At 39.2% G+C, this 25,558-nt stretch overlaps 1 protein-coding gene across 2 annotated transcripts in view; it reads left to right on the top strand.

Moving 5' to 3' along the window:
• GluClalpha (glycine receptor alpha 1) overlaps window positions 1-25,558 on the top strand; it is a 119,918-nt gene that overhangs the window by 83,216 nt on the left and 11,144 nt on the right. For both annotated transcript variants that reach the window (XM_071595140.1, XM_071595139.1), the window contains exons 4-8: window positions 14,860-14,929; window positions 18,123-18,276; window positions 21,440-21,522; window positions 22,486-22,620; window positions 24,529-24,779. In XM_071595140.1, coding sequence (XP_071451241.1) covers window positions 14,860-14,929; window positions 18,123-18,276; window positions 21,440-21,522; window positions 22,486-22,620; window positions 24,529-24,779 — 693 coding nt within the window. The remainder of the gene's footprint in view (window positions 1-14,859; window positions 14,930-18,122; window positions 18,277-21,439; window positions 21,523-22,485; window positions 22,621-24,528; window positions 24,780-25,558) is intronic.

Here is a 25,558-nt window from a genome sequence, read left to right as displayed (position 1 = left end):
AAATTTGTGGAATACCGAGTTCTTAATTTGATTTCGGTATGGAGAGAATTCCGCCGAGTGGCGCAGGACAAAATTAAGTTCGCGTTTAATTAAAAGTGCTCTCTTCATCCACGCTTGAAATCTATAGCAGCGTTACCAATAATGAATTTTAAAGCTAATTAGCAGAACCCAATGCGTGAATAGTTGATTCCTCGAAGCTCTTGAGTTTTTTTTAAACAGTTTTCAATTTAATCACATTTTTATATTGATTTAAGTAATCCATCCACAGTCATGACACTCTCTGTTGATTTTTGCGTTATATTTATTGTTCAGTTTATCCTTTTGTATAAGTATTATTTCCTAAAAAGGTATTTAAGATTGACGAAGAAAAAAAAGATCAAAATTAAGTAGCTTATGTTTTTTCTCCTCCTATTAAACGCATATCACTTTTGAACCCAATGCAATATCGACGAAATGCGAGGGAAATCAATCTTCTCTTCAGAAATTCTCGTTTATCAGAAATAAATGAATGCCTTCTATTTAAAAGGGGTAGGGGGGATACCGTCATCTATTTTAATAGACTCTCAATTTGGCCGTCATGATGACATTTTCTACATCAGTACCTGAGAGGTTATTTAAAACTTTATTTAAGCGGCAGGTGAAGAGATAACATGAGGAAAACACTTATCTTTAACATCATGGACTATGGCGCAATGCGCTTGATAGCGATTACTTAATGGCATCGTATATACCGACAGTGATTCATCAGGTCATCTTGTCCCTTATCAATTCACATGTGAGGGAGAGCGTTCAATAAAAAGGTAGCGTAACTGGCTACGACACTCGGCGGTAAAACGAGGTCGTGTTGATTCCCAAAATACTTAGCCTCATAAAAATTTCCGATTGTATTTTGCTGGAGTCTTTCCCCTCGCATTATTGCAAATTACACTTTTGTGATATTATTAATAAATCCAATATCTTGAGATTATTATTGCACAGTGCTCCTCATCTCGGTTATTTTCTATAGTTTAAACGTGACACGTTCACTGCGTTACAGAGATTAGATCTTCAGGCTTCCCTTAAAATATTCCTTTGCTCTTCCCAAAATCAAGAAGCCTTTTTTTCCATTGGATAACCGGCTAGATTGCATTTTAACTTCTTCCCACTACGTCGCCACAGCCACAACTGTCGCACGGACGAATCGCGGTGCATTTATCACGTAGCTTTAGCCGCTCTCTCCTAGCGGGCTACGAAGCCACGTGGCCCTAAATCCCAACAGCCTTTGCAATTATTTCTCTTATTTCGGGACCCCTCAAAGTCATTTCTGTCCAGCCCATCCCACTCTTCATCAGTCATGTACAACCGGGCACTCCCACCCACTCACTGACCACTCCTCCACGTCGTGTCAGGGGTCATGAAGTCCCTCTTTCCCAGCGCGGTGGGCGAGTGTGAACTGGAGTGGGGAACCGTCGCACGCATAATTTATAGAAGTCTCGCGGTCTGTCGTGTGTCTTTTATTTTTGCGGAGTATTCCCGTAGAATGGGACGGGGCTCTGGCGAAGTCGTTGGCGTATCTGGATCGAGGTTTTTGGGGTGTGTGTGGGAGAGAGGTGGGTGCGAAGTCACGGAGTGAGGAGGGAGGGTATGTCATACGAGAGGGCGAGGTGTGCGGGTCGCGCGCCCGGAAGGAACGCCCGCGATTACGAGCGCCGTGTGCGGACGGAGAGTACAGGCCGGGAGGCGCGTAATTTCTTCCCCCATCTCCCTATCCCTCTCTCTCTCTCTCTCTCTCTCTCTCTCTCTCTCTCTCTCTCTCTCTCTCTCTCTCTCTCTCTCTCTCTCTCTCTCTCCAGATTTGAATTATTTATCTGGAGGAGTCGCGCTGGCTTAAGTTCGCTCCCGTTTTAGGGCATAAACACCACGCGGCGTGACGCGAGTCGACGGGGAAGGGTAACGAGAGCAAGGAGGAACGTCCATGGAGGAGATTTAGAGCGTCGGGGAAATTCATCGGTGAGTTTAGGTATTCTAATCCGTTGACGGAAAAGGAACGAGAAACTAAGTCGTCCTTCTCATGATTCGTTATTAATTTTTCTATTATTTTTAAAATCATCGAAACCTCAATAATTAAACGTAATTACTAACTTTCGACGGATCTCGTTAATAACCCCTTTGATAAATCCCTTCGTGTTTCTTATATCCTGAAGTAATTCAGAGTCACTGAGGATCCAAACAAGAGTGTCCAATGAATAGCGGTTGCCAAATATTATGTGTATTATACTTTTTTGTTGTATTTAAAAAGTATATTTTAATCCTGCTAAATTTTAATTCCCACTCTTCGATGGCCACGCGTACTCGAAAAACCACAATGAGATGCAAAAAAGACAGAAGTAGAAGTATCAGATGGTAGCCTGGCCTAAAATATGACGACAACGATCATAATGAGATCATAAATTTGGTATTTTAAAAGAAAATGGAAGATAGTATTTGGGTAAAAAAACCACGTTGCTTAATCGGAAATCTTGAAGTTGGAGGGACAAAAACTTCGCGTGTAAATGCATTGCAGTGACTGGGTAGCGTTTTACGGTCATGAATAATTTATCAAAATGTTGACGAATTCCTACTGATTTGAACTCGTAAAGGCATCTGGTCTCGTGCTTACTCTCGAGAGATAACGGAGAAGATGTGTTTTCGCAAACGTATTTCGGTATGGAGTCAATGTAATAAAATTAGACTGTATTTAATTAACAAAAGGAATATTTATATATTAGGATACCAAAATGTCAGCTGAAACATATTTTTATCTTTTTTTAACATGGTGGAAAGGAAAGTAATGATAAGTCAAATTGTAAAAATTGAAATTATTTCAGCCTATTACACCAAGCTTCCTTATATTACTTTATTGATAGAAGAAAAGGGGAATGAAGAGAGGTGTGGTCAACCCATTATTTTGGGCAATTTATCTGCCATCAATTCCACCACCGAATAAGGGATAAACGTAGGACGGTTTTCATTACTTTTTTTAAAATCATTTTGAGAGCGAGAAAATGGTTAGATATCCGTTACCCAGCTCCCTTTCAAGAGGATCTTATAATCAATCCCCTAGCGAGACTCTTTCAAACTCGTAACCACCTAGAACCTCTTCAAAACATCGATACATCCTGACATTAGTCGTTTCTCGTAACTCCAACCCTTAGATAATCCCTTCCGTTCTCTCCTTCCCCCAAAACTCTCCGAATTGCACAATTAATTCAAGAGGACTCGCGCCACAGCTCCAACGGCCGGCGTCTTCAATATTTACGGTACATTCAGAAGGGGGGGAGGTCATTATTTTGGACCAAGTTACGTCGCACGGAATACGAGTCGGACGCGAGCGTTGGTGTTGGCCGGCGTCACCGAAGGGGGTTGCACCACCCGAGTCGAATCACTCCCTCCACTTTCGTGGAGAGTCCACATCTTCGAAGGTTTATATGCTTAATACTTGCGTCAGCTTGATGGACATTTAACTTTTAATAGCAATGAATAATAATGATGCCGTCCTACAGGGCACGCACGCAGGAGAGCTTCGGGGGAGCGGTAAGGAGAAAGGAAATTTCAGTCTCATGGCTTAGAAGAATCGATTTGACTCTTCCCTTCTTCATGCTCGTTTAATGAAAGCCGTCGAGTTTCCGAAGTAAATTCGTCGTTCCCCGCATTACTTGGGCTCGTCTTTCAACGGGTAACCAAGAATTTCCCTGCCGCTAACATCAATTCATCTCGTCACATACGTATCATGATGTAAATTTCGTTTATTTTCGTTTATGGTGCTGTTTAAAAAATGCTGGTTTTTCTGTTTATAGTAGAGGATCCAGAAATTTGGCTTTGCTCCCGCCATTTCGGAATATTCATCGCTTAATAAAATTCAAAATGAATATTACTTATATTCGTGACACTATTTACTTTTGAATTCATTTTGTTCCACGAATATTACATTATATACCGCTGGGTTCTTTGTGGTCTTCAAATCACTGCGGTTGGTTTCAATTTTAACAGACTTATCTTCTTTATTCGCAGAAAAACAGTGTTAAAATTATTTTTGCTCGTTTATGAAAATAGTATCTCTAAAAGGAAATAGTATTTCCCTTAGAGGTTTCCCAATTCCCTGTAAACTAGTTCCTGTTAGCCCATATTTCTACGTAATGTTGGGTAAAATTTAAGATACGCGAGGCGAGACTCTGCTTCTCTTCGCCTTGTTCACGTTCTCACTCCATCCGCTGCCTGCCAGTGAGTTTATTGAACTTTGAGATCCAGAGGGTGCTTGAAAAGGAGAAATATTTTTTTAAATCGTAAATCTCCCGCAGACCCTTAGGATAATCGAGAAATTTTGGACAAAAATTCATTCCACGTTTCCACTCCTCGGGGGATATATTTACTTTTGGGGAACCTTTGGATCGCAACCCTTGGAATAGACGCACACCTACCCAATTGTCAGCTCCACCAATTGTTTTGGTGGTTGATCAAAACGTTTGGAAATGTAAACCGGTAACCGTGTTACCATGGCGCCTCCCACGACGATATGTGGATAGATACTCTGGTTTCCATTATCAAATGCTCCCTATGTTACGTCATACTAGCTTTCATGAGTTCAAGAAGTATGGTTGCCTTAGTGAAATATTCTCTCCGTGCCGAAAGCTAAATACCTGGCTGGTAGTCTAATTAATATGTTTCAGCATAATTCCTTAAGAATATTTAAAAAATAATAAGTACGTGTTATGAAGAAGTAAACGGTTATTGAACATGTCTCATTAAGACATGGAACCAATTGATAATGTTACGTTGATAATGGAAGCCAGATTGTCCATATATAGCGGGCAAAATGAGATGGTTTCAAATATCGATTTGAAAAAAATGATCTAATGCTCGATCAATTCTCATCTGCCTATTGAAATGTGTTCACCTCCACCAAAATGCGTGTATGTTGATAAAAGAATATTTCTTCCTCCAAGCACGAGGATGAGACCCTGGAACCAATAACGAAGTGTTACACTCCCTAAGGCCTATCACATTATTCTCGTAGTCGTAAAATTACATTTCCCTCAGCTAAATTACATTCACTCTAGATCGTCATGAGACTTTCGATGGTTTGACACTCTATTTTGTGAAAATTCATGATGGCTGAATAAATAAACTTAGTATTTTTTCACACAAAAAACTAAGTTTTTTTCAGTGATTACAATGAGACTATTTTTTCTGAACTTATTGCGATTCTAAAGGGAGGAAAGTGTTTGATGGTGAAATTATGGCAACCGTGTTTTCAACTCTCATTCTGTGGGATCATTTACTTCATTTCTCCGCATACAATAGAAAGTTGCCACACCCAAGCCTTTGCTGGAGTCCGCGTTCTACGTATGATGTATAGATTAGCATTTTACTTTTTAGTCCTCTCTTCCAATACGCACATCATCGACTCAACACTGTCTTTAAAATAGTCTCCTACATGTACACACTCCAATAAGACGAATTACGCGAGCAAGTGATAACATGCAGGCATCTAAGACATTATTCTGCCAACCAAACCGTACACGTTTCTCGTCGTTGCGTAAATCTCCCAAGAGTTTGGTAAATATTTGGACAAATCATTCCATTGGGTCAACACTTTCTATAGAGCATAAGGAAAGATCCATTTAATTCGGAAGACCACGTCTTGGGGGGGGGGGGGTTCCGGAAATCTCAAGCCCACCATCTGGCAGGCTTGCTTGAAGCACGAGGAGTTCATATCAGGCGTTTTACAAAAACATTTTTCGGCAATTGCTGTCATAATAGTAGGTATAATATTAGAGCTGTTGAGCCAAATGTTCGAAATCATCGTAAGTAATTAATAAAATATCAAATGACATTGATGTAAATATTTGATAATTGGTTCCTTCACGTGGCATTCTCTTCCGAAATAAATAACCAATGGTTCAAGTCGAACATGATATTTGAAAGGTCTCCTCATTCTTAATTCCGATGCATCTCATAGCATTTAATTCCTATGTTTTCTCACAACTTAAAGTTGGCCATGGGTCTCTTTCAAATATTGGATAGAATTAAGGAAAATCTGTTGATTTCAAATAAGTTATGATTTTGCATTAGGTCTCTCTATAAGGTATTCAGGGATGTCTCTCACACGTTTTGCCATCTTGAATAGTAGCAGGTTCTTGGATAAGAAAATGAAAAACACTTACATCGTGGTCTCTTAATGAACATGGCTAACCAAGGCTTGAATTTTTTTGCAAGACCGCATGCTCGTGACGTTCGATGACGTTCGATGAAGCATGCTCCAAGTCCATCGATCTCTTTCGAAGCTACAAGGCTTCGATTAAGATTATTGGTCTGAGATTGACCCTGCATTCATTCGCGGCTTGACGCAACTTCCTCAAACGCCTCTTTGCAATTTTCTTTTCTCTACGGAAGCACTTATTTTGGCAGGAGTGACATAGTCCACTATGAGAGTGTTGGACCACTTTAGCAATGAACCCTTGTGGTCGGCTTTTCCGTCTCCTTCTGTTCGTAGAAGACTTACTCGGGACCTTACTTTTTGGGTCAAAAAATCCATTGCCTCTCAAAGGTCAGCGAAGCAGCGGAGGCAGAGGTTAGGTGGATAAAGTGCAATTCGCTGACCCTAGGAAAAATAATAATAAAAAAAACTCCATCCGAAGAAGCCTTAGGAAATCGGCCAAGTAGGTACGCCCGTCTCAATTCTAGTTTCCTGGCCAGGATGTGGAAAAGGCCGAAGTTTGACAAGTGGGAAGATGGGTCTTAAGAGGTCGGATCGTTCAGGTGGGCGGGATATAATTCCCTTTTTTTATCTGGAGTCGAATTTCGTCCTCCAAATGGCAGCGGACGGAAAACGTCAAACTAAGAAGGAAGAAGGGACGGATGGAGGTAGTCACCTTTTGTGAATTTTATGAAGGCGCGTAATCCAAACCAACAGGAAGATAAAAACTTCAATATTAATATTTCGGTCAACATGAGTGACCATCTACATGAAGAGTAGTGTGACAAGGCGTGTCCCGGGGAAGATATCAACTTGGTAGCACTATCTTAAGTTGGATTAAATTGATAGTATTCCTCCTCTAGAGTTATGTTATTAAAGCGTAAATGGTCCAAATTTAATAATAGTATTGTATTTATCTGTACCTTATTATTTACCTGTATTTATCTTTAACTATAACACGTGTCAACTTACGTATGTACTCTCAGTTATGTATCAGATGAATTCAGAGAGATATCTTTTAAAACAATGAAATTCATGGTAAAACAATTATCTCGAGGTAAGCTAAACTGCTACATATTAGTCTGATAGAACGTGATTACGATCTTGTCCACAATTTAAGTAAACTTGACTTCGGGACTTTGGGTTTAAATTGATCTCTTTGCGAGTCAAACCTTATTACACAATTCTCCCGTTAAATGTTCATCTATTCTGACCGAAATATCGACAGTGGAATTTTCAATCTTCCTCTTTGCTTTTATTTCAAACGTTCAAGGTATTTAAGACCTCATAGCAAATGCGGGGTGACGGAATGTCACGCGATTGAAGTACGACTTTCAGCTCTTACCTTGGTTGAACGTTAACCAAGCGGTCCTCAGCTTTCATCTTCCCACCACCAACACCATCACCCCTCTCCATCACCCAAATCACCACAATCGGTTTCTCTTCATTATTTCTGTCACGAATCCCATACGTGCACGCTGGCGAAGGTGCCGATCCGCGGTCTAAGCACCACCATCATCACCCTCTTCTGGGGAAAAACCTGCACGGCGTCCCCGCGTCCCTCTCCCATTGCGACGTCTCTGACGTTCGAAACATGTGTCGGGAGGAGAACAAAGGGACCCTTAATCACGCCCCGAACCCTCACACCCTGCGAAACGTAATACCCCATCCCTTTTCTGTCTTCCGAGGCCGGTTCGTTATCGCGTTCGGCTCTGCGGGAGATTTCTCTCACGAGCCTGTTCCAATACGTGTCCGACACGTCCGGAGGTAAGCTCTGGGCCACCGTGAAGTGTGGTCAACGTTTCTCGTGACCCCATCGTCGACCTCTATGCTGTTTTATCATCAAAATTATATGCTCGACAAAAGGCGTTATAAATAGTGGGTTATAAAGTGATCCCACATGCCTTGCAACATGCCAGAGTGATTATGTCCTGACGACAGCAATATACGACGATGGCGTCACGCCCAGGATTGACTGGACTTCGTAGTCTAGAGCTTTAGTCCGGGGTGTCCAACGGTACGTATGACCTCTTGACCCCTTACCCCGAGTGCTTTTTTATCCCCACCCCCATTCTATCAGCATCCTTTCTCCCGACGCGAACTCACACGTCTTCACACACTGTCTTCACGATCTTTCTCAAACGCCTCCTTTAGCCTCCTCGATATTCTCCCTTCGTCCGACCCACGCATTCGGTGTCTCTATGTGATAACACAGTCGTGACTCCCTTCACTCTTTACCCTTTTCTTCCGCCACCCGCCCCCTCCCCATTCCCCGATCCTCCCACCCTCCGCATATTTGTCTGGGTTCCGTCCGTTTTCATTGTATCATCCCCTCTGCTCTGCTCGTGCGTGACCCGTATGTTGTGTTACGCCCTCTCTTTCTGTCCTGGTCTCTCACCTTAACTTCCCCGGGTGAAGAGCCTTATCGATGGGACATCTCATCTCTCCGCACGCCTCCTTTGGTGCCCATCCGTCCCATTTCAACACTTGGTGGCGTAACGATGATACGCAATGGTCGCGAGCGTAGCGAGTTGAGAGGTTACGTGTCAGTCGTCACCGATTACGGCTTTGAGGAAATAAATGTGGATGAGGAATATTTCTTGTCCAGTATTTCGCTGATTGTAGTGCCGACTAATTTGTCTCAAAAAGTAAATGAATTCCTAAATTTCTTACGTTTGCTCATTAATAGATTTTTCTGCTCCGATGGCCTTTTGACTTAATTTTCACCCCCTGTTCCGTCTCTCACCACCCTTAACTGTCTCCTCGCCCGTAAATTTCATTCTTGAACATCCCAGTGCTCTTTTCCCCTCTCTCATTGTAAATACCATTGTCCGTTCTTTTCTGAATCCCTCGTCCACATATAGTACTTAAATATACCTCCTTTTAAAAATCATCCGTGATGTATAACCTCTTCTCGTTAGTATAACTCTCTTATATTAATTGTTTTGATCTCAAACCAATGCACTAGTTCTGTTTTTTCTGTTTTTCTGGAAACGAGTAAATAATTTGAATTTTTCGTCACAGTTTTCCTCATGTACTGTGTTCATACCTGACCGAACTACATCGACAGTAAGTGAGTCTGAAGAGGTCATCGGAGCTCATTAAAAACTAACGCAATTCGTGAGCAGTACAATAAGTGTTTAAATTTAGGTCATCAGTACTTTGGAAAGGTCACATATTCTGCTTCACGAGTTTTGCCTGATGACGATGCCTTATTAACCGGAAAGTTAATTCCTCCTGTAAAATGTTTTGTGGAGAAAACAACGCCACCACTTTTGTCTACTGTTCACCCTTAAACCCAACGGCCGTGGGTGAGTAAGAAAGGATAAGATCTCCCATGGATAAAGGAGTGCTGCCCGTGCATTAGTCTCCAAAGAAAAATAAAAGTAAAACATGAGAAATTACCGTTTAGTTGTTGGTCCACTACCGATTTTCCTCCAATCGATGTCCCCTTTCTTACTAACCAAATTTCCTATTCTTTGTGTTTATTTTTTTCTCTTCTTCCCTCCCATCCCCAATCTCTTTCTCTCTCTTTCTCTCTCTCTCTCTCTCTCTCTATCTGTCTATCTGTCTACCTCTTTCTCTCTCTCTCAAGACAACACACGCAAGCGACAATCTTCAGCAGGAGTCTAAAAAAAAAGACCGACTCTCCCCTCCCCGCACAGTTTGTGACCTTGTGCTGAAGAGGGAAAGCCTTGTAACACAGTAGCGCGGATTAGTGTTTGCCTCGTTGCATGTTCCGTTTTCTGTCGTCCATAGCCCGCTGCGTGTCCAGTTTGCGCTTCGAATGCACGGTTCCTTTATTTTTTTTTTCTCTCTCTCTCTCTCTCACTCTTTCTCTCTTTCTCTCTCTCTCTATCTCTCTAATCCATGTCGTTTCTTGATGTGCGACTGTTGGTTGTTGTTCAGGTTGATGTTGTTTCTCGCATGACTTGCCTGAGCTGTTCCATTTGCTCCGTGTTCTCCCCGCGTTTTGCCTGTTCGTGTGTAAATACATTTTTTCCTTCTTGCTTCTCTGTGTGTTTCCTCAATCAATCCGTAGTGATTTGTTGTGTACCGTAGTTTGTGTGTGTCATTTGTTATATATATACTATATATATATATTTTTTTTTCAAACTGGTCCATTTTCATGTGTATTTAATAAGATTGTTGTTTTACATTTGAACAATATCTCACTGAAATTAAATGTAACAATACCCGCTTGGCATTTTGTGAACAAATTTAATCTTTCACTTTTTTCAGAATTTCAATCATTCTATTTTATTGATTCTCTGTGATCAATTGAGTTCAATATTTTGCTTGTAAAATTTCAAAGCCAAGTGGGTTCAGAACGATTCAAATCTCAAATAATCGTTTCTTTGGAAATCTAATGTCAAACTTTGCTAAGCTGAAAACTTGATTTACATCTCATATCTGAAAAAAAACTTTTCATTAACTTATGCTAGTTCCTGTATTATCATATTGTTGAAGCTAAAGCGGTGGGTTTTTTTTGTGGGTACCGAGGTAGTGATTGGAAAAATTCCTCTTCAATGAGGGCTAAATTCACGTTGTAAAATATTCAAGAAGTCATAAAAAAAACTTGCAAAGAATGCGCTTCCGTACGGACGCGATGATATTGCATCTTCCGGAAATCCGATAACTCATCCATGGCCATGACGCATTAACCATGCTTTGATTTTTACTCTCTAAAAATCAATTTTTCATTTATATTATTCCGTTACAAGCTCAAACCGGCGTTCATCGTGGTTACCACCGCAAAATCTATCAGGTCGCGGATATCATGTCACTCATTGAAATATCAATAATTCCCGTTTCCACTTTGGTCTGACTGAAAAATAAAATCAAAAACGGAGAAATTGACGAATGAAAAGATTATAAAATAAAATATCGTCAAGAATTCAATAAATGAAAAGGTCACCTGAGTTCTTTGTCACGTGAGGGATCGTAACACGATCTTTTAGCGTGATACGAAGAAGTCATATCATAGTAGTCAAAAGTTGATATTACATGATAAATCAATGTATTTCATTGGAATTATGCGGCAGGCAATGAATTATAAGAGAAATATTATAGTTTCTCTGTAGTTCAAAGTTAAAAAATCATAGTTAAGAAAAATTTCTTGGTTCAAAATTATTACTGTGTTCCCGAAGAAATTTTATTTATATTTTGTAGTAGTTTCAAAAAGGTATTTATATATCGCTGTTTGACATTAAAGTTGAAAGTAATCGTTTATATGTGACCTGTCAATTAAATTCTTGGTATTTGAGCAGACGAAAATTATAATTAATAAATACCGTATACATCTATTAATCCAATTCTATATTCTTAACTAAATTATTTTGCTATTGATGCGCTCATAGGTGGTTATTATTGCGCAGGGTTAGGTTACTCAATCACTTAGTTGTCAGCTGTGCGGTGTCAATCGTGAATTAAGGTTACAGAGATTACTCTGTAAAGCTGGTATAAATATAATCGCCGTTTGAGTCATTCGCAGGTGAAATTTTAATTCAAGATTTACGTACTCTTATAAATAATCCGTTGGATCAATGTAACTCTTGCAAACACAGGGCTGTCATCTCACTGATATATTTTCTCAAAATTCAAAACTCATTAAACCCCCAACATAACTCTCACATCATGCATTTGTTTTGCATGTAAATTTAGCCTATATTCAAATGAAATGTTTTCATTGACATTACTTTTCCTTTACATTTTCCTTAGCTTTTTGATTTCCGTGACTGATTCCATTCCTGTTAGAGAATTTGTGGAAGGAAAACAAGTCTGAAAAAAATACCTGGAAAGTGATAATTCGTTTTAAAATAGTATGAATGCAGTATGCCATGATTACTCATTGCTCATTTTTAAATTCTAATATTAATTGCATTTAACATCATACACCATCGGTCAAAATTAAAATCATTACTCAGTTGCCCCTCTGTATGTATTTCTTCCAAAAGCTTCTCTAATTTAACTCGATTGCTTTGATCAAGCTGCAAGTACTATTAATTGTACTTGGGGGAAAAAATTGCTTTAATTCTATACCATTTAGCAAAAAGTCGTGCATGAAACAAAAAGTAGATGTTTAAACAGTGATTTTATAGCAATTATCATTAATGAAATTGACTTTTCAGCTTTCTAAAGGGAAGAACTACTTTTATATCAGGATAAGAACCGGTTTGAACGCGATTTTCATCAGTTGTCCACAAGTTTGATAAGTCATTTCAGCGATTTCCATTTTGCTCAATTTCCCTCCTGATTGAATCCAAGAAGATTCATTTGTGCAACCAGCAACTCAAGACAATTTGAAAGTAAATCCTGTACCTCCTATATCACGGTAAGAATTGAAAGTGGACAAGGGAGTGAGATGGCAGTCCTCAATTTGTAATGGATATTAAAATTCGGGGATCATGTAGCATAGAAAATTAGGCGTTCAACGTAGCCCTTCCATCTCGAAAAGTCTCCAAATTTACAAATTGCTAATGCATGCGTCATTAGATATTCAAATGTTTCGGGAAACAATGTTCCTAGTTTTTTTCCGAATTCATTAATATTGCGGTAGACGACGATCCATCCTTTTCTAAATGAAAACGGCTTCGTATGTTATTTCTGGGTTTATAAATTCTACCACCTCTGTATTTCAACTCTGTACAGAATCCATCTTGAGCAATTAGTTGATCTGCGTTCAAGGGAATTCATGCACCATCTGTCATAAAATGTCGAATTGAAAGCAGTTTTGGATTTTGTAAATGGGAACCCTATACAATGGGGAATCTTGCCCTCCTTGTCAATTTTACGGATAATTCAATAACGGGTCCATGCCTACATCGTGGGATTCCATCTATCCACCATTGAAATGAAGCACGTTTGATTAACTGGGTGTCGATTTGCGACGAGAAATTTACCGTGAAGGAAGGAGTATTTTTTCCTCGGCTACCGAGACCCCACAGCGCCATTAGTTCGGCGTCTTTGAGCTCAATTCCGTAGTTATGGTGATGATTGAGATTGGCTTTACTAGCTCAAGAAGTCACTTAAGAACCAAGGAAGCAATTCAGCAAGAAAAACATTTGGGGTGTTCATTTCTACCAACTCCACAAAGAGGCCTGGGCTTATTCCTAAATTGCTAGCAGATATCAATGGTGGCCTCAAGGTGCTTCCATAATGAAAAACGAACATTTAAAACAGTGGCGAAATGACTACTTTGGAAGAGATAAAAAAAATTGTAAGGAGACCCACTTAGGTGAAAAAAACAAAAGGGTTGGGAATATTACCATTTTTTAAGTATTAGTTTCTGTTATTTCTAACCGAAGTATCAGAGAGCTATTCCGGCAAGAACACGATAGAAAATTTAGCGCAAAGTAATAGAAATGAAAAAATACGAGGCCGCGAATTATTTTGTTCCCAATTTACGATTCTCTCCAAAGACTACCAAATCATTTGAAATTTCCAAGGTTAAAGTGACAGTTTGACCTTTGAGCTCATTTTTATGCATAACATAAATAACGGATGAGAAATAGGTACTCATTGAATGGCCAAATAGTCTCTCTTCGTCCCGCACCTTTTGATAGATTATGATTAATCGTGATTGGGAACAATTAGCACATATTACACTGATTTAATTTGTTAATTTTTTGATCATGTTTTTCATTCTCCGTTAATTGTACTGGATACTTGAAAACTTTTAAACCACGAATATAAAATCTGACTTAAGGAATCAGGAAAGTTCTGATTAGATACTCAAAAAACATTTATTCAAAAGGCCGGTCTCGGTACAACAAAAGAACAAATAGAGTCCCACGAGCCGCAGCTTCCCTTCCTCCCGCCCCTTCCGGGAATAAGTGTTTCTGAGAGCATTAGCTCTTAATATTTTCTCGGCATTTGCAAAGGAGGGAGATTTCCAGGTCCTCGTTTCTCGAAGTCCCAGTCCGAATTCCGCCACTGACGCTCGGGTGAACGCCCCCGAGTCCGTCGGTCCCGTCGTCCCTTCCGTGATTCGTCAAATTCCAACGGCCGCGGAAGATGCACTCTCATCACTCACGTCCTTGCGGGGGAGCGTCGCTCCGTACCACCGATCGTGTGATCCGCACTCACACACACCCCTCCCTCCCTCCCAAATCCTCCACGTCCGTTCACGTGAGGGACCGCGCGGTACCATTTACTTCTCCGTCCGAGGGCGGCTCCGAGAAGTAATTGGGGGCGCGGTGCGAGGAGAAAGAGGGGGAATTTTGAGTGACGTGACGGGGTGTGTGGAGTGGGGAGAGGCGCGCTCGGTGTGTCTCGGAGTCGAGGGGAAGCTTTGGACGGCAGGGTGGTCAGGGGGGGGAGGGAAAAAAACGCTGTGGGGATGAAGGGTTTTCCGGGGAATGTTCCGTTTGAGAGGGCGAGAGAGAACGAAAGGGATGAGGGATGGGAGGGGAAGGAAAGTAAAGGGTGTAAGGGGCTTGGGTTTCTTTTCGTTCCTCTCCTTAATGAGACGTCTGGAAAAAGGGAGTTTTTGGAGGGAGGGTGGGTGGGTGGGTTGGAGGGTAGGGCCGTGGGGGTGAGGGGGTGAGGGAGTGGGAAGGCAAGGGAGTTTGGGCGGCAGAGAGAATCCAACTCTCTGCTTCCCAGACACACACACGCCGAGATGGCGTCACTTGTCTTTACAGGAGTACAGCGTGCAGCTGACATTTCGAGAGCAATGGCTGGACGAAAGACTCAAGTTCGGCGACTTGGGAGGTGAGTGAGACGTTTCCTTATTTATTTATTTATCAAACCAAGAAATGCTTCTCGGATATTTGCTTCATTTGGGATGTTAGGGGTCCATTACAATCCAGAGAGGTTGAACCAAAATGACCTTGTGAAATGTTTTTTTTTCTTTTAAAAAAATAACTGCAGGAGGTTCCTTCTTGGAGGTTAATTAAGTACACAGATTTTATTCAAGTCATATTTTTCATGAAAAGGCAAGTGCTCTTGCCCTTGTGATGGATTGAAGTTAATTTTCATATTAGCTCATATTAATTAAAACTAATTTTAATTTGGAATGTAAATCTTGCTTGCAGGTCACAAACTTATCCAACCAAAAACTTCTCGCTATATATGAAAATATGCTTGGGAAATAATTATTTCATCCGAAAAAAGTGTTAATTTAATTCCATGAATGCTTATTTTGTACGTTATTTCCATAATTTGGTTTCCGTGCCTATAATAACACAAGGCGCCCGTTTGCAGTAAATTTAAAAGAAGGGAATATATCATTTTGCTATTCATGAACCAGGCACGAAAATCAATGCAGTTATTGAGGCATTTATTTAAACTCCAATAATGAGATTGATGAATCTTGATATTAAATTTGGAAGATCAATATTTTATTTCATCCATTATTTATTTTCAAAATTTTATTAATAATTTGCTTTCATCATTTGCATCCGCTTCTAAAATGAAGGATATATACATTTTCTAGTGATTGAATCAACATACAGCCATGTGGCTTATGTCAATGTAATCAGTGTAAATACCACTTGCCGTAAAATTCATTATGTATGTCCGCATTAATTTCATTGTGCCCTGTACTTAATTTGACGATCAAAATTTTCAGTGGATGCAGTTGATAAAACATGTATTTGATCTCTCTGGAGACCGGTCATGTAATTAAATTTATTGAAATTAATTTTGGTTTCTGCATGTACAAAATACGAAGTATCTTAAAAAATTAAAATAAACTTCTTGCTGAGCAGGATTGAAATCAAATGAAAGGAATCCAGGTAAAGGCTTCACCATCACAGAGATAATAAAGATAACAGCGCTATAATCCGTTTTGCGTGCCACGCCATGGGGATGCGTTTTTTTACCTTGTAGCTTGTCGGAATTGAAATGTCTAGAGATGTTCCCTCGTCAGTAGAAGTCGGATCTAAATTTTATTATGATAGGTGAGCTCAGATATGATAGATGGCTAAACGCAAAAAAAAATTCATTGCCTCAAGGTTATGTGCATAACGAAGGAGAGGTTCGAAAAAAATTTTCCCGTACTCCAACGATTTAAAGAGGGCCATGGATGATAGTTTCCTTCGTGCCTGCCTCAAGTATGATGACGGTAGTAGAACCGTTTTGAGAGGGCAGTTACGCAAAGTCAACGCTCATAGAGTCCTAAAGTTGTTCTCTATGCCTTTACTAAGCCATCAAGGCTAAAAAGTCCTGCAAAAGCTGAGCAAATTCCATCGCCGTCTCCTGGACGTTAAAAAATTCAGATTCACGAAACTGTTGCCTTTCCACTTCTTCCATCCGAAAAGGCCCTCCTCCTCCTCTCATATTGGTAGGCATTGAGTACATACACTTTCACTTTCGCCTCATTCTGTGGGACCCAAGGGGGGCGGGGAAGGGGGAGAATCGCGAGGTGGGGGATGACCGCGAGTCATTTCTGATGGTTTGGAGGGTGGACGGGGGGGGGTGGGGGGTCGGGGGGTTAGGTTTGTGAGGGGTCGTGAGTGGGGGCGATGGGAATGGAGGGTGAAGGGTGTGGGCTTAACGCTCTTCTTTTTTAAGATGCCCCGACGGAAGCTCCTTTGCGAAGAAGGATTCGTTCACACATTCGACAACTCTTCTCTTTCTCTCTCTCCCTGCCCTCGCCTTCCTTCCGAGAGATAGCATCGAAAGCCCTTAAAAAGTAAATAGGGAAAAGAATGGAAGGAGACCGGCCGGGGGGGAGGGGAGAAAGGGGTATGCCCTCGAGGGGGGGGGAAGAGTATGGGGGAGGGCCAAGAGGAAAAGTGGGAGGGTGAACGGGGTTGGAGGGGGAGTCTTGGCACGGGGGGAGGAGTAAGAGACGGTGGAGGGAGCCGTGGGACGTGGTGAGCGGAATCGACGCTAGGATGCGCCACCACGCTCGAGGATATTTCCTACTCCTTCGCGCTAACTCCATCTCTCTGCTCCCGGCTAGAGATGGCGAAAAAATAAAAAATTTTCTTTCCCTTTGGGTATCGACTCGACACTCATTTCTCGGATCGATTCGTTTCGATACCGAACCTGTATTTTTAGGCGAACTTTTTCTGTGAATCGATTCGAATCGTGGTTCACTTGCATGTAAACCATCCTCTACTTATCATCATGATATCCTTATCAAGAATAGTAACAGGCAAGAAATTGGTTCGTGCTGGTCATCTCCATGAAATTTTGTCAATATTTCCAATTCTTACAGCCAATGCATCTTGCAGATGGAAATATTGTATTCATAGGTCTGTCGTCAATAAAAAATTGAACGTTAAACAACGATCAAGGGAAAATTTTTAAATGCTAAATTCTGTTCTGATCCTTAGTGTTTATTAATGCTAAATTTATCCGCTAAATTCTTAAAGTGAAGTAGAAACTTGTAACTAGTTAGTTAAAGTTGCTATCTCTGATATTAAAAAAAAACTCATGTTTATTTCATCAATGGGTACTTAAATCAATTGTAAACTAACTAAAGAATAGGTATAATGTAATATTTAAACTAAGTTCTGAAACAAAAAGTTTTCGGTGAAAATAGAAACTCAGACCGACGCCGGGTTTCGCTCCACCATACCTTCTTTCTCATCCATACCTAATGGTGCAAATGACCTCAAGCTGTCGGTCGCCTCCCCGAAATCAACTACTACTACCTAGCCGCAACGCTGTTAGTAAGCAAGGCATGGACAGTCGAGGCCAGGCTGTAGAATAGCTTCCTCAGTAATACCAACAACCGATGAAAAATTTGAAAGTTCATCACTTACCTTCTCAATTTAAATTATCAATTGAATCTGAAATAATCATTAATTTCAAATCTGATCAGATCGAGTTAAGTTCGGGAATAAATGGTACTTTTGTAAATAGGCCGTAAAACGTATTATGCACATTGTGAATAGATTTTTTTGTTACAATATCCAGATCGCCTACTCCACCCTTTCCTCTTAATCCGCAGGGAGGCTCAAGTACCTGACGCTGACGGAGGCAAGCCGGGTGTGGATGCCGGACCTGTTCTTTTCGAACGAAAAGGAGGGCCACTTCCACAACATCATCATGCCCAACGTCTACATCCGCATTTTCCCATACGGCTCCGTCCTCTACAGTATCCGGTAAGCAAACGAAAGACTAAATGATACAGATAGAGATCCATTACCCCGTCTGTGGAGATTAATGAAATTTAAAGATTTTTACGGGATGTTAATCTCTTTACCTCGTAAAAAACGTTAGTCATATCTCTTTTCAGCGTGTATGATCTGCTTAAAGTATTAAATTAACTGACATACCTTCAAGATAAAATATTGGGGTCAATATGAAAGAAGCTATGATCAACGCTCGTCCTAACAGTGCTGGTTTCTCGTCTTTCTAGCGCAAAATCATTTTTCCTACTTGGATCGACTTTCGATTCGACTAAATGGGGCATTTACTTTTCATTTTTAAATTATTTATTTATTTTCTGCAATTATTTTAGATTATGTCAGACAAAAGCAACCTCGAGGCTTACATGAGGATAAATGGCCGATCGTTATAAATGTGGCAATGATTTATATAGTTTTCCCGGGTCTTCCACCGGGTCAGGGGCTCCATGTTGGCCGACGTTTCGTTTATCTTGTTTATTGTGGCAATGATGTTGGAGTCAAGGACTCCAAAAGTAGCCGGCAGTGTTTGTTTGTTTATTTGCTGTTTTTGTGGCTTAGGTGTGTCAACATTGACTTATTGGCTCCATCTATTTGTTTAGTGCTGAGTGGTGTTTCGCAAGGAAGTTGAAAAGAGGAAGCTTGCAGCAGTTCGTAACAAGTGTGGAGCTGGCAGGAGAATTACCTTGGGAAAAACACCAGAAGGGATACAAATATTTCATTCGCCAGCGTTGAAAGGTTGTGCCTGAGCGGGGCTTGAAGAAAAGAGCTTCATTAATGAAACATATAAACTCTAAAATGATTCTTTAAATAACAGGGATTTTTCTACCTTCAAGAGTCTGCGCAATACAATAGATACCATGAATTTCGATGAAGCTATTTGTGGATTTTCTGTGCTTTAGGTGCATTAATAATTTTTTGAGGTTGAATTACATAGTTTCAGAATGATAAAGATAATTATTGAATATTAATTTTTTGTTAAAACATCAATAAGACGCTGAATTACATTCGTCGTTGATTAAAAGTGAAATTATTCAACTCTGTTCATTTTTTAGATACTATTACCGAGAAAGATGAATGTATTCCAGTTTGTAAATGGGGAGAAATGGTCCTTCGTATTCACTCATCATTGATATACTATTTAAAATTTTTTGAGAAAATTTTAAATTAAGAACAAATGATGGAAATATCTTTTTCGTTCGTCTGAGTATGAAAACTTGAAGTTTCAGCTTTGAAAGACTCCTTAAATCCTATTAAATACCCTTAAATGACTCCTTAAATCCTTGTCGTTCTTGCATGACGAGTGAAAGTATCGACGTAGCACGTAAACGCTGCACTCAGTTCTGAGAATGCACATTTAATTATTTGAAAGTGAGGTTGATAATATGAGAAGAAGTCAGACTGAATAGAATGACAAACCTCATAACTGCTCGGGCGTCTAACTCTTGTGGAAATAGATGGTATCTTTTTTCCCCTCCTCGCGAAATGGTTTGCATGCCAAGTGCCCGTGTTTTCATAGATGCAATTTCCGCGCTCATACCGGAGCCCGCGACAGTAAAATTTATGGCCGACCCATCCATTTGCATAAAGATTCGGAAGTGAGGCGGTGAGCCGGCGAAGCGGGTTTCCGAACGTTTGCGACGCTGGTTGAACCACGCAGGATGGATGAAGCAACAGGCGAGAGTGGTGCAGAAATCTTCATAATTTGCTCCTGCAAGTCCGAAATCCACCACTCGGCTCGAGCCGATTTATGAGGCCACGAAATAATTGTTTACGGAACGATTTCTTTATTCGACATAATTGCGGCATTTGAAACTCGAAAGTTTATGGGTAAATGATTTCGGTAAAACGTTCTTCGTTAGAGGGCCGCATAGCCTTAGAGAGTTATTAGATATTTCCAAAAGTATAATAGACAGTGCAAAAATTTTGATTCACCCATTTATTTTCCTCAAACGTTTTCAAATTTTTGGTGAGAATTTCCACGAATGTGTCAACCACAAAGGTGAATTTTAGATGGCAGGAGTAGGTTTCGAACTACTAGGTGCAATAACGTAAGAAAATCATTTTCACCAAATAGTACCGATTGTTGAATCGCATTAGTAGGTAAACATTTCCGCTGTCAAGTTACTTTTAACTACAATTGTTTTTTTCTTCCATTTTTCCTTTATTTTTCCGAGGATTTTTCTTTCCGCCAAATGTCTGTGAATTAATGAGGTCACCGAATAATTTTTCACTCTAAGCTATAATATGAATCTGCTCACCATAAAAGCTGGGACGCCAAGAAATAAAAATAATCACAGGAATACTTAATGATATGCAATTTAACGGAAGACGTTCGGAACGTGCAAAATTGATTCAACAGGTAATCCTCATCAGGCATCAAATCAATTTTGATAATCCTTGCGTGGGAACAATAACATTTTTCATAGGAGTTGGATTATTGATAAACAAGGGATTTTGATAGGGTAGCGGAATTTATTCTTGAGAAAGCTGTTCGCAGAAATATTCATGTAAAAAACTTAATTGATGGTTTTAGCGATGATTTACATTATTGTTGCGTTTTTTCTGTATTAAAACTCCTCTTGTTACAATTCAGAACATTCTCAGTGATTATTCAGAACATAATGCCTTAATTACAACGCATTTTGTTAAATAAAAACATGATTTACGTGCTACACGTTTCTTTGTGGGGCAGATGGCTTAGATAGCTAGAAGTAGAGGCATCTTCTTGAAAAAATATTTCGCCCAAGCGTGTTGGAATATCAGTTTTAATAATGAACATGCAAATATTTTATTTCGGGTATGTATTTTTTAATTATTTATTCGAATAAGCAAGTTTTTTTTAAAGTTGATTGATCGCTAAGTTGAACTTGAAAAGGTACGTATCTACTTTTCTGCTACTTGAGTAGTCTATTTATGGCACATGTTACGGGAACGTTTAAGTTTTAAACATTATTTCATCTTTTCGTAGTGATCGTTTGGTCGTAAAACTTACCTCAAATTTCTTTATTTCTGTTCATTTGCATCGTGTATTGAAGAAATATTCTTCAAATCTGATGCCCCTCTGCTCGTTTCGATGGAAATTTTTATCGGGCAAGTGACTGATACGCTGAATTTACCTGTTTTTCTTTCCTTCCAGCATATCGCTCACGCTGTCATGTCCTATGAACCTGAAGCTCTACCCACTTGACAGACAAGTTTGCTCTCTAAGGATGGCTAGCTGTGAGTTGGAAAAGTCTTTTATTCTCGTTTTTACTTCTGTTAATTTCAAGAAGAATATGTTTTATTGCATGCATAGTTTTTTTATTTCGTTCAGTGACTAACAGTTACATATATATATATATATATATATATATATATATATATATATATATATATATATATATATATATATATATATATATTTCGTTCAGTGACTGAAATGATCAACAACGAGAATATTGTTTGGAAACCCATATTTTTTAAAACCACTGACACTTGCAAATTTTACTCGCATTATTAATTCATTCTAAGTAGTAATATTTTAAATTTTGGTACTTCGATTACTGTGGTAATATGCATTAATTAATCAATTAATGTATTCATCAAATCCAGGTTTACCAAAAAATGCTTTCAATTGTAATTACATGTAATAATACGAGACTCGTCACTAATACGAGTGACGAGTCTCGTATTAGTGACGTAATTAGAGTAATCTAATTATTCGGAAATCGTTATGCATATGAAAGTTAACTATGGTATATTTCATGATAATTGGAGTTTAAGAATAGATCATGTATAATTATTCACCACAACAACGGGTAACATTTTTAAAAGATGTTGAAAGCAGCAAATATCCATGGAAATATTTTGAAAAATATCTATCGACTTTAAAAATATTTTTTGCAGTTATCACGATGAATGCTAGCCATTGTCTCTATGATAAAATATTGTCTACTTAAAAAATTGCCTAAATTCGGGTATAAGTTTATTTATGCAATTATCGTAAAAGTAATTATTCGTTGTTTTGGTTAAAATTATTAGAACAGATGGATAAAAATGAATCCCTTTAATGAAACAAAACAATTAGAATCCCAATGTTTGGATTCAGGATTCAGAGAAATGACTTTTACTTGTAAATATATTTCAACTCCATTTTTTTCCATTCGCCGTAGTTGTTTTAAAAAAACCGATTTTCCATTTTAGACGGCTGGACGACTGACGATTTGGTGTTCCTTTGGAAAGATGGGGATCCCGTGCAGGTGGTGAAAAATTTACACCTGCCTCGCTTCACGCTAGAGAAGTTCCTCACTGACTATTGCAACAGTAAAACAAACACTGGTGAGTAACAAACCTGCATTTATCCCTGAAATGCATTAGCACATACATATAGTGTTTTTATTTTAAAAGTGTCGTACCTGCCGCGCTCGTTGACCTCTATGCAATAATATATGTAATAATTTGATTGATGTGTGGTGTATTGTATTTTATGAAATGACTTATTTTTTTTTATCATCTTTTTTTTTGCTGATTGATGGATTTAAATGAGATGGGGATTAGCTTGTTTTGTTAAAGAGATTTGTGTTTTGAAGTCTGATTTTATCTATTATCTTTTGAGATTATTAGGGACTTGTGTGGCACCTGACACTGTCTATCAGCACATGTGAATTTTTAATAATAATAATAATAATTTTATGAAATAATTAAACAGACTAAAGACCTTTTGATTTTATTTTTAGAGGTCCTACATAGGACTTTAGTGAGAAAAGAATACAAAGTGAAATAATATTTTTATTCATCTTTGATGAACAAATATGGATGTACGTCAAGATTTTTTACATAAATGCATTTATATATATATTTATTTATTTATGTACCTCCCTCGTACTAATGAAAAATATAATTTTAAGTAAGGAAGCAAAATAAGATCGGTGAATCTAAGGAAAGGATTTTACCACATGAACATCCACATATTCCTCTTCATAACATCCTCACACACGTGTACGCCCCTGCGCATATCATAAATTGTACATGGTTCATTGCGAAAGTAATATACATGGTTTTAATAGCTTCTCTGGGGAAAATTATTTTCTTGATCGTACTTGTACTAATACTTTAAATTCTACGAAATGCTCTCACCCTGCGTCAATACACTTGCGAAGACGTGTCTGCAACGCCTGGAAGGCGCCCTGAAGATGTATTCAAAACCATCTGTATAAGTATATATGTAAAAAATGCATATAAGTATGGTACGATGTATCAATATCCATGTGAATATCTGATGCACTGTTAAAAAGCGCTGCGGGAGAGGGTGTGGTAGGACACTAGAGGTAAATTCTTATACGTCTGGCCCACGGAGTCGATTGTGTGAAGGTAGAATTATAGTTAAGACACATATTGTAGTTCTCCTCTGACTTGAACCCTTTTTATTATAAGAGAGTGTTTTTCATGTCTCGCGGAGTAAGTATTTGGTGCATTGATGTCCGTAAATATCCTAAAGTACATAAAGCGGCATACCTGGAACAAATTCTTAGCTAGATCAGAGATTGCGTCTTTTTTGTTGCTTGATATAGGTTCAAAGTTCAGTTGTAATCATTTATGTGTTAACCTTATAAAACTATAAGGAAATGCGTAAATTCTGGAGGAAATTTTATTGTTACACCAAGTTCTATAGGGGTCAACGACCAGTTATCTGGCTCTAATGAGCTTTGAAGAATAAGATCCCACCGAAAGAAATATATAGGGCAAGTGTGTACAGTTTTTTCATTTACAATTCTTTACGTAATCACCACGTGTAAAAATACCACCACTACACTTCATTTTCCTCGTATTCATCAACAATTGTTCCTGAATATTCAGCGAGAAGTCTCTAGTAGAAAATTTGGCTTGAAAAAGTTGAACTTAATTTCAAATTAAGGATAAAGTTGCGAGATACAAGCAATTTTCAAATTAATCAACACATAATATGATCCAAAAACTTAATGAACGCACTCGCACCGTGCGAAAGTTCCAGGCGTTTAGTGATTGCCAACCGCATTGCGTATGAATTTCAATCAGGCATAAATCTGTCTATGTGTTAAGTCTCGACTGCTGTCCCGGATGGAGCATACTCATTTCTAAATAAAAATCTTTAGACAATGACCAGTATGCTTTTCGTGTTCTAAAATATCAACCACTTAAATTACGCCAAACCAAATGTTCGTTCAAATTGATGTTCGGATTCATTCAAAAACTATTGTCACTTTGCAGGTGAGTACAGCTGCCTGAAGGTCGACCTACTGTTCAAGAGAGAGTTCAGTTACTACCTCATTCAGATCTACATCCCTTGCTGCATGCTGGTCATCGTGTCCTGGGTCTCCTTCTGGCTGGACCAAGGCGCCGTGCCGGCCCGGGTCTCTCTCGGCGTCACCACGCTGCTCACCATGGCCACGCAGACGTCCGGGATCAACGCATCCCTACCGCCCGTCTCCTACACCAAGGCCATCGACGTGTGGACGGGGGTAAGAGTGCCCTCTTGCCAGGGGCCCCTGAGCCCAGGCGCGCCGCGCCTCTTGAGTCAATTCCCTACGAGTCTCACGCCTTTGCAATTGCCAGCAATAAACATCTCATTGATGCGTAAACAGTTATTTATAAAATCCCGTTGCTGAGCCTTTCCACAAAATCAGTTGCTCCGCCAGACTTTTTGGTGTTAATTATTTATCACTAAAGCTCAGAGAGGGATGATTAAATTGTCAGTATAACATTAAATTTACTGTAAAATTGTTTTTATAGAATGATTTGGTAAGATCGCTTAAATTATGCAACTCTAAAGGACCATCTACGATCTCACTTTTCCCATGTATTTTGAATTGCCCAGTTTAAATACACAATACTGCGAAAAAACCCGTTCATTTTTTTTTCTAGTTGGAATCATTTTTTTTAAATCTTCGGCTAAGAGTGGCAATTCTTTTATTTTCCGCCATATTCTTGTTGTCACTCCAATTTTATCTGTTGACGTACAACATATTAATTTACTGAGGGTAGCTTAATTCATTTTTATAATGTCTATATTTGTGTTTTTTGTTAAATGGCTTATGTATGACAAGAAATCGTATTGTACCATTTTATCTTTACCCTAAATTTGAACTTAAAGTAGTATTTTCTTGTATATCTTTTCGCAAAAGTAGGTCGGGGCGTTTATTCAGCATCTTTTAAATTTTAATACATACTTTCAACCAGAAAGTGAATGTAGCATCATTCCTGCTCAATAATGACAGCACTGCATGAACTAGTATGAGAA

Source organism: Hetaerina americana, unplaced genomic scaffold (genome assembly GCF_022747635.1).
Source record: "Hetaerina americana unplaced genomic scaffold, ioHetAmer1.1.p SCAF_7, whole genome shotgun sequence".
Taxonomy (NCBI): Eukaryota; Metazoa; Arthropoda; class Insecta; order Odonata; family Calopterygidae; genus Hetaerina; species Hetaerina americana.
Note: the sequence above shows the minus strand (reverse complement) of the source record. Positions and strands in the feature narration are given on the sequence as shown.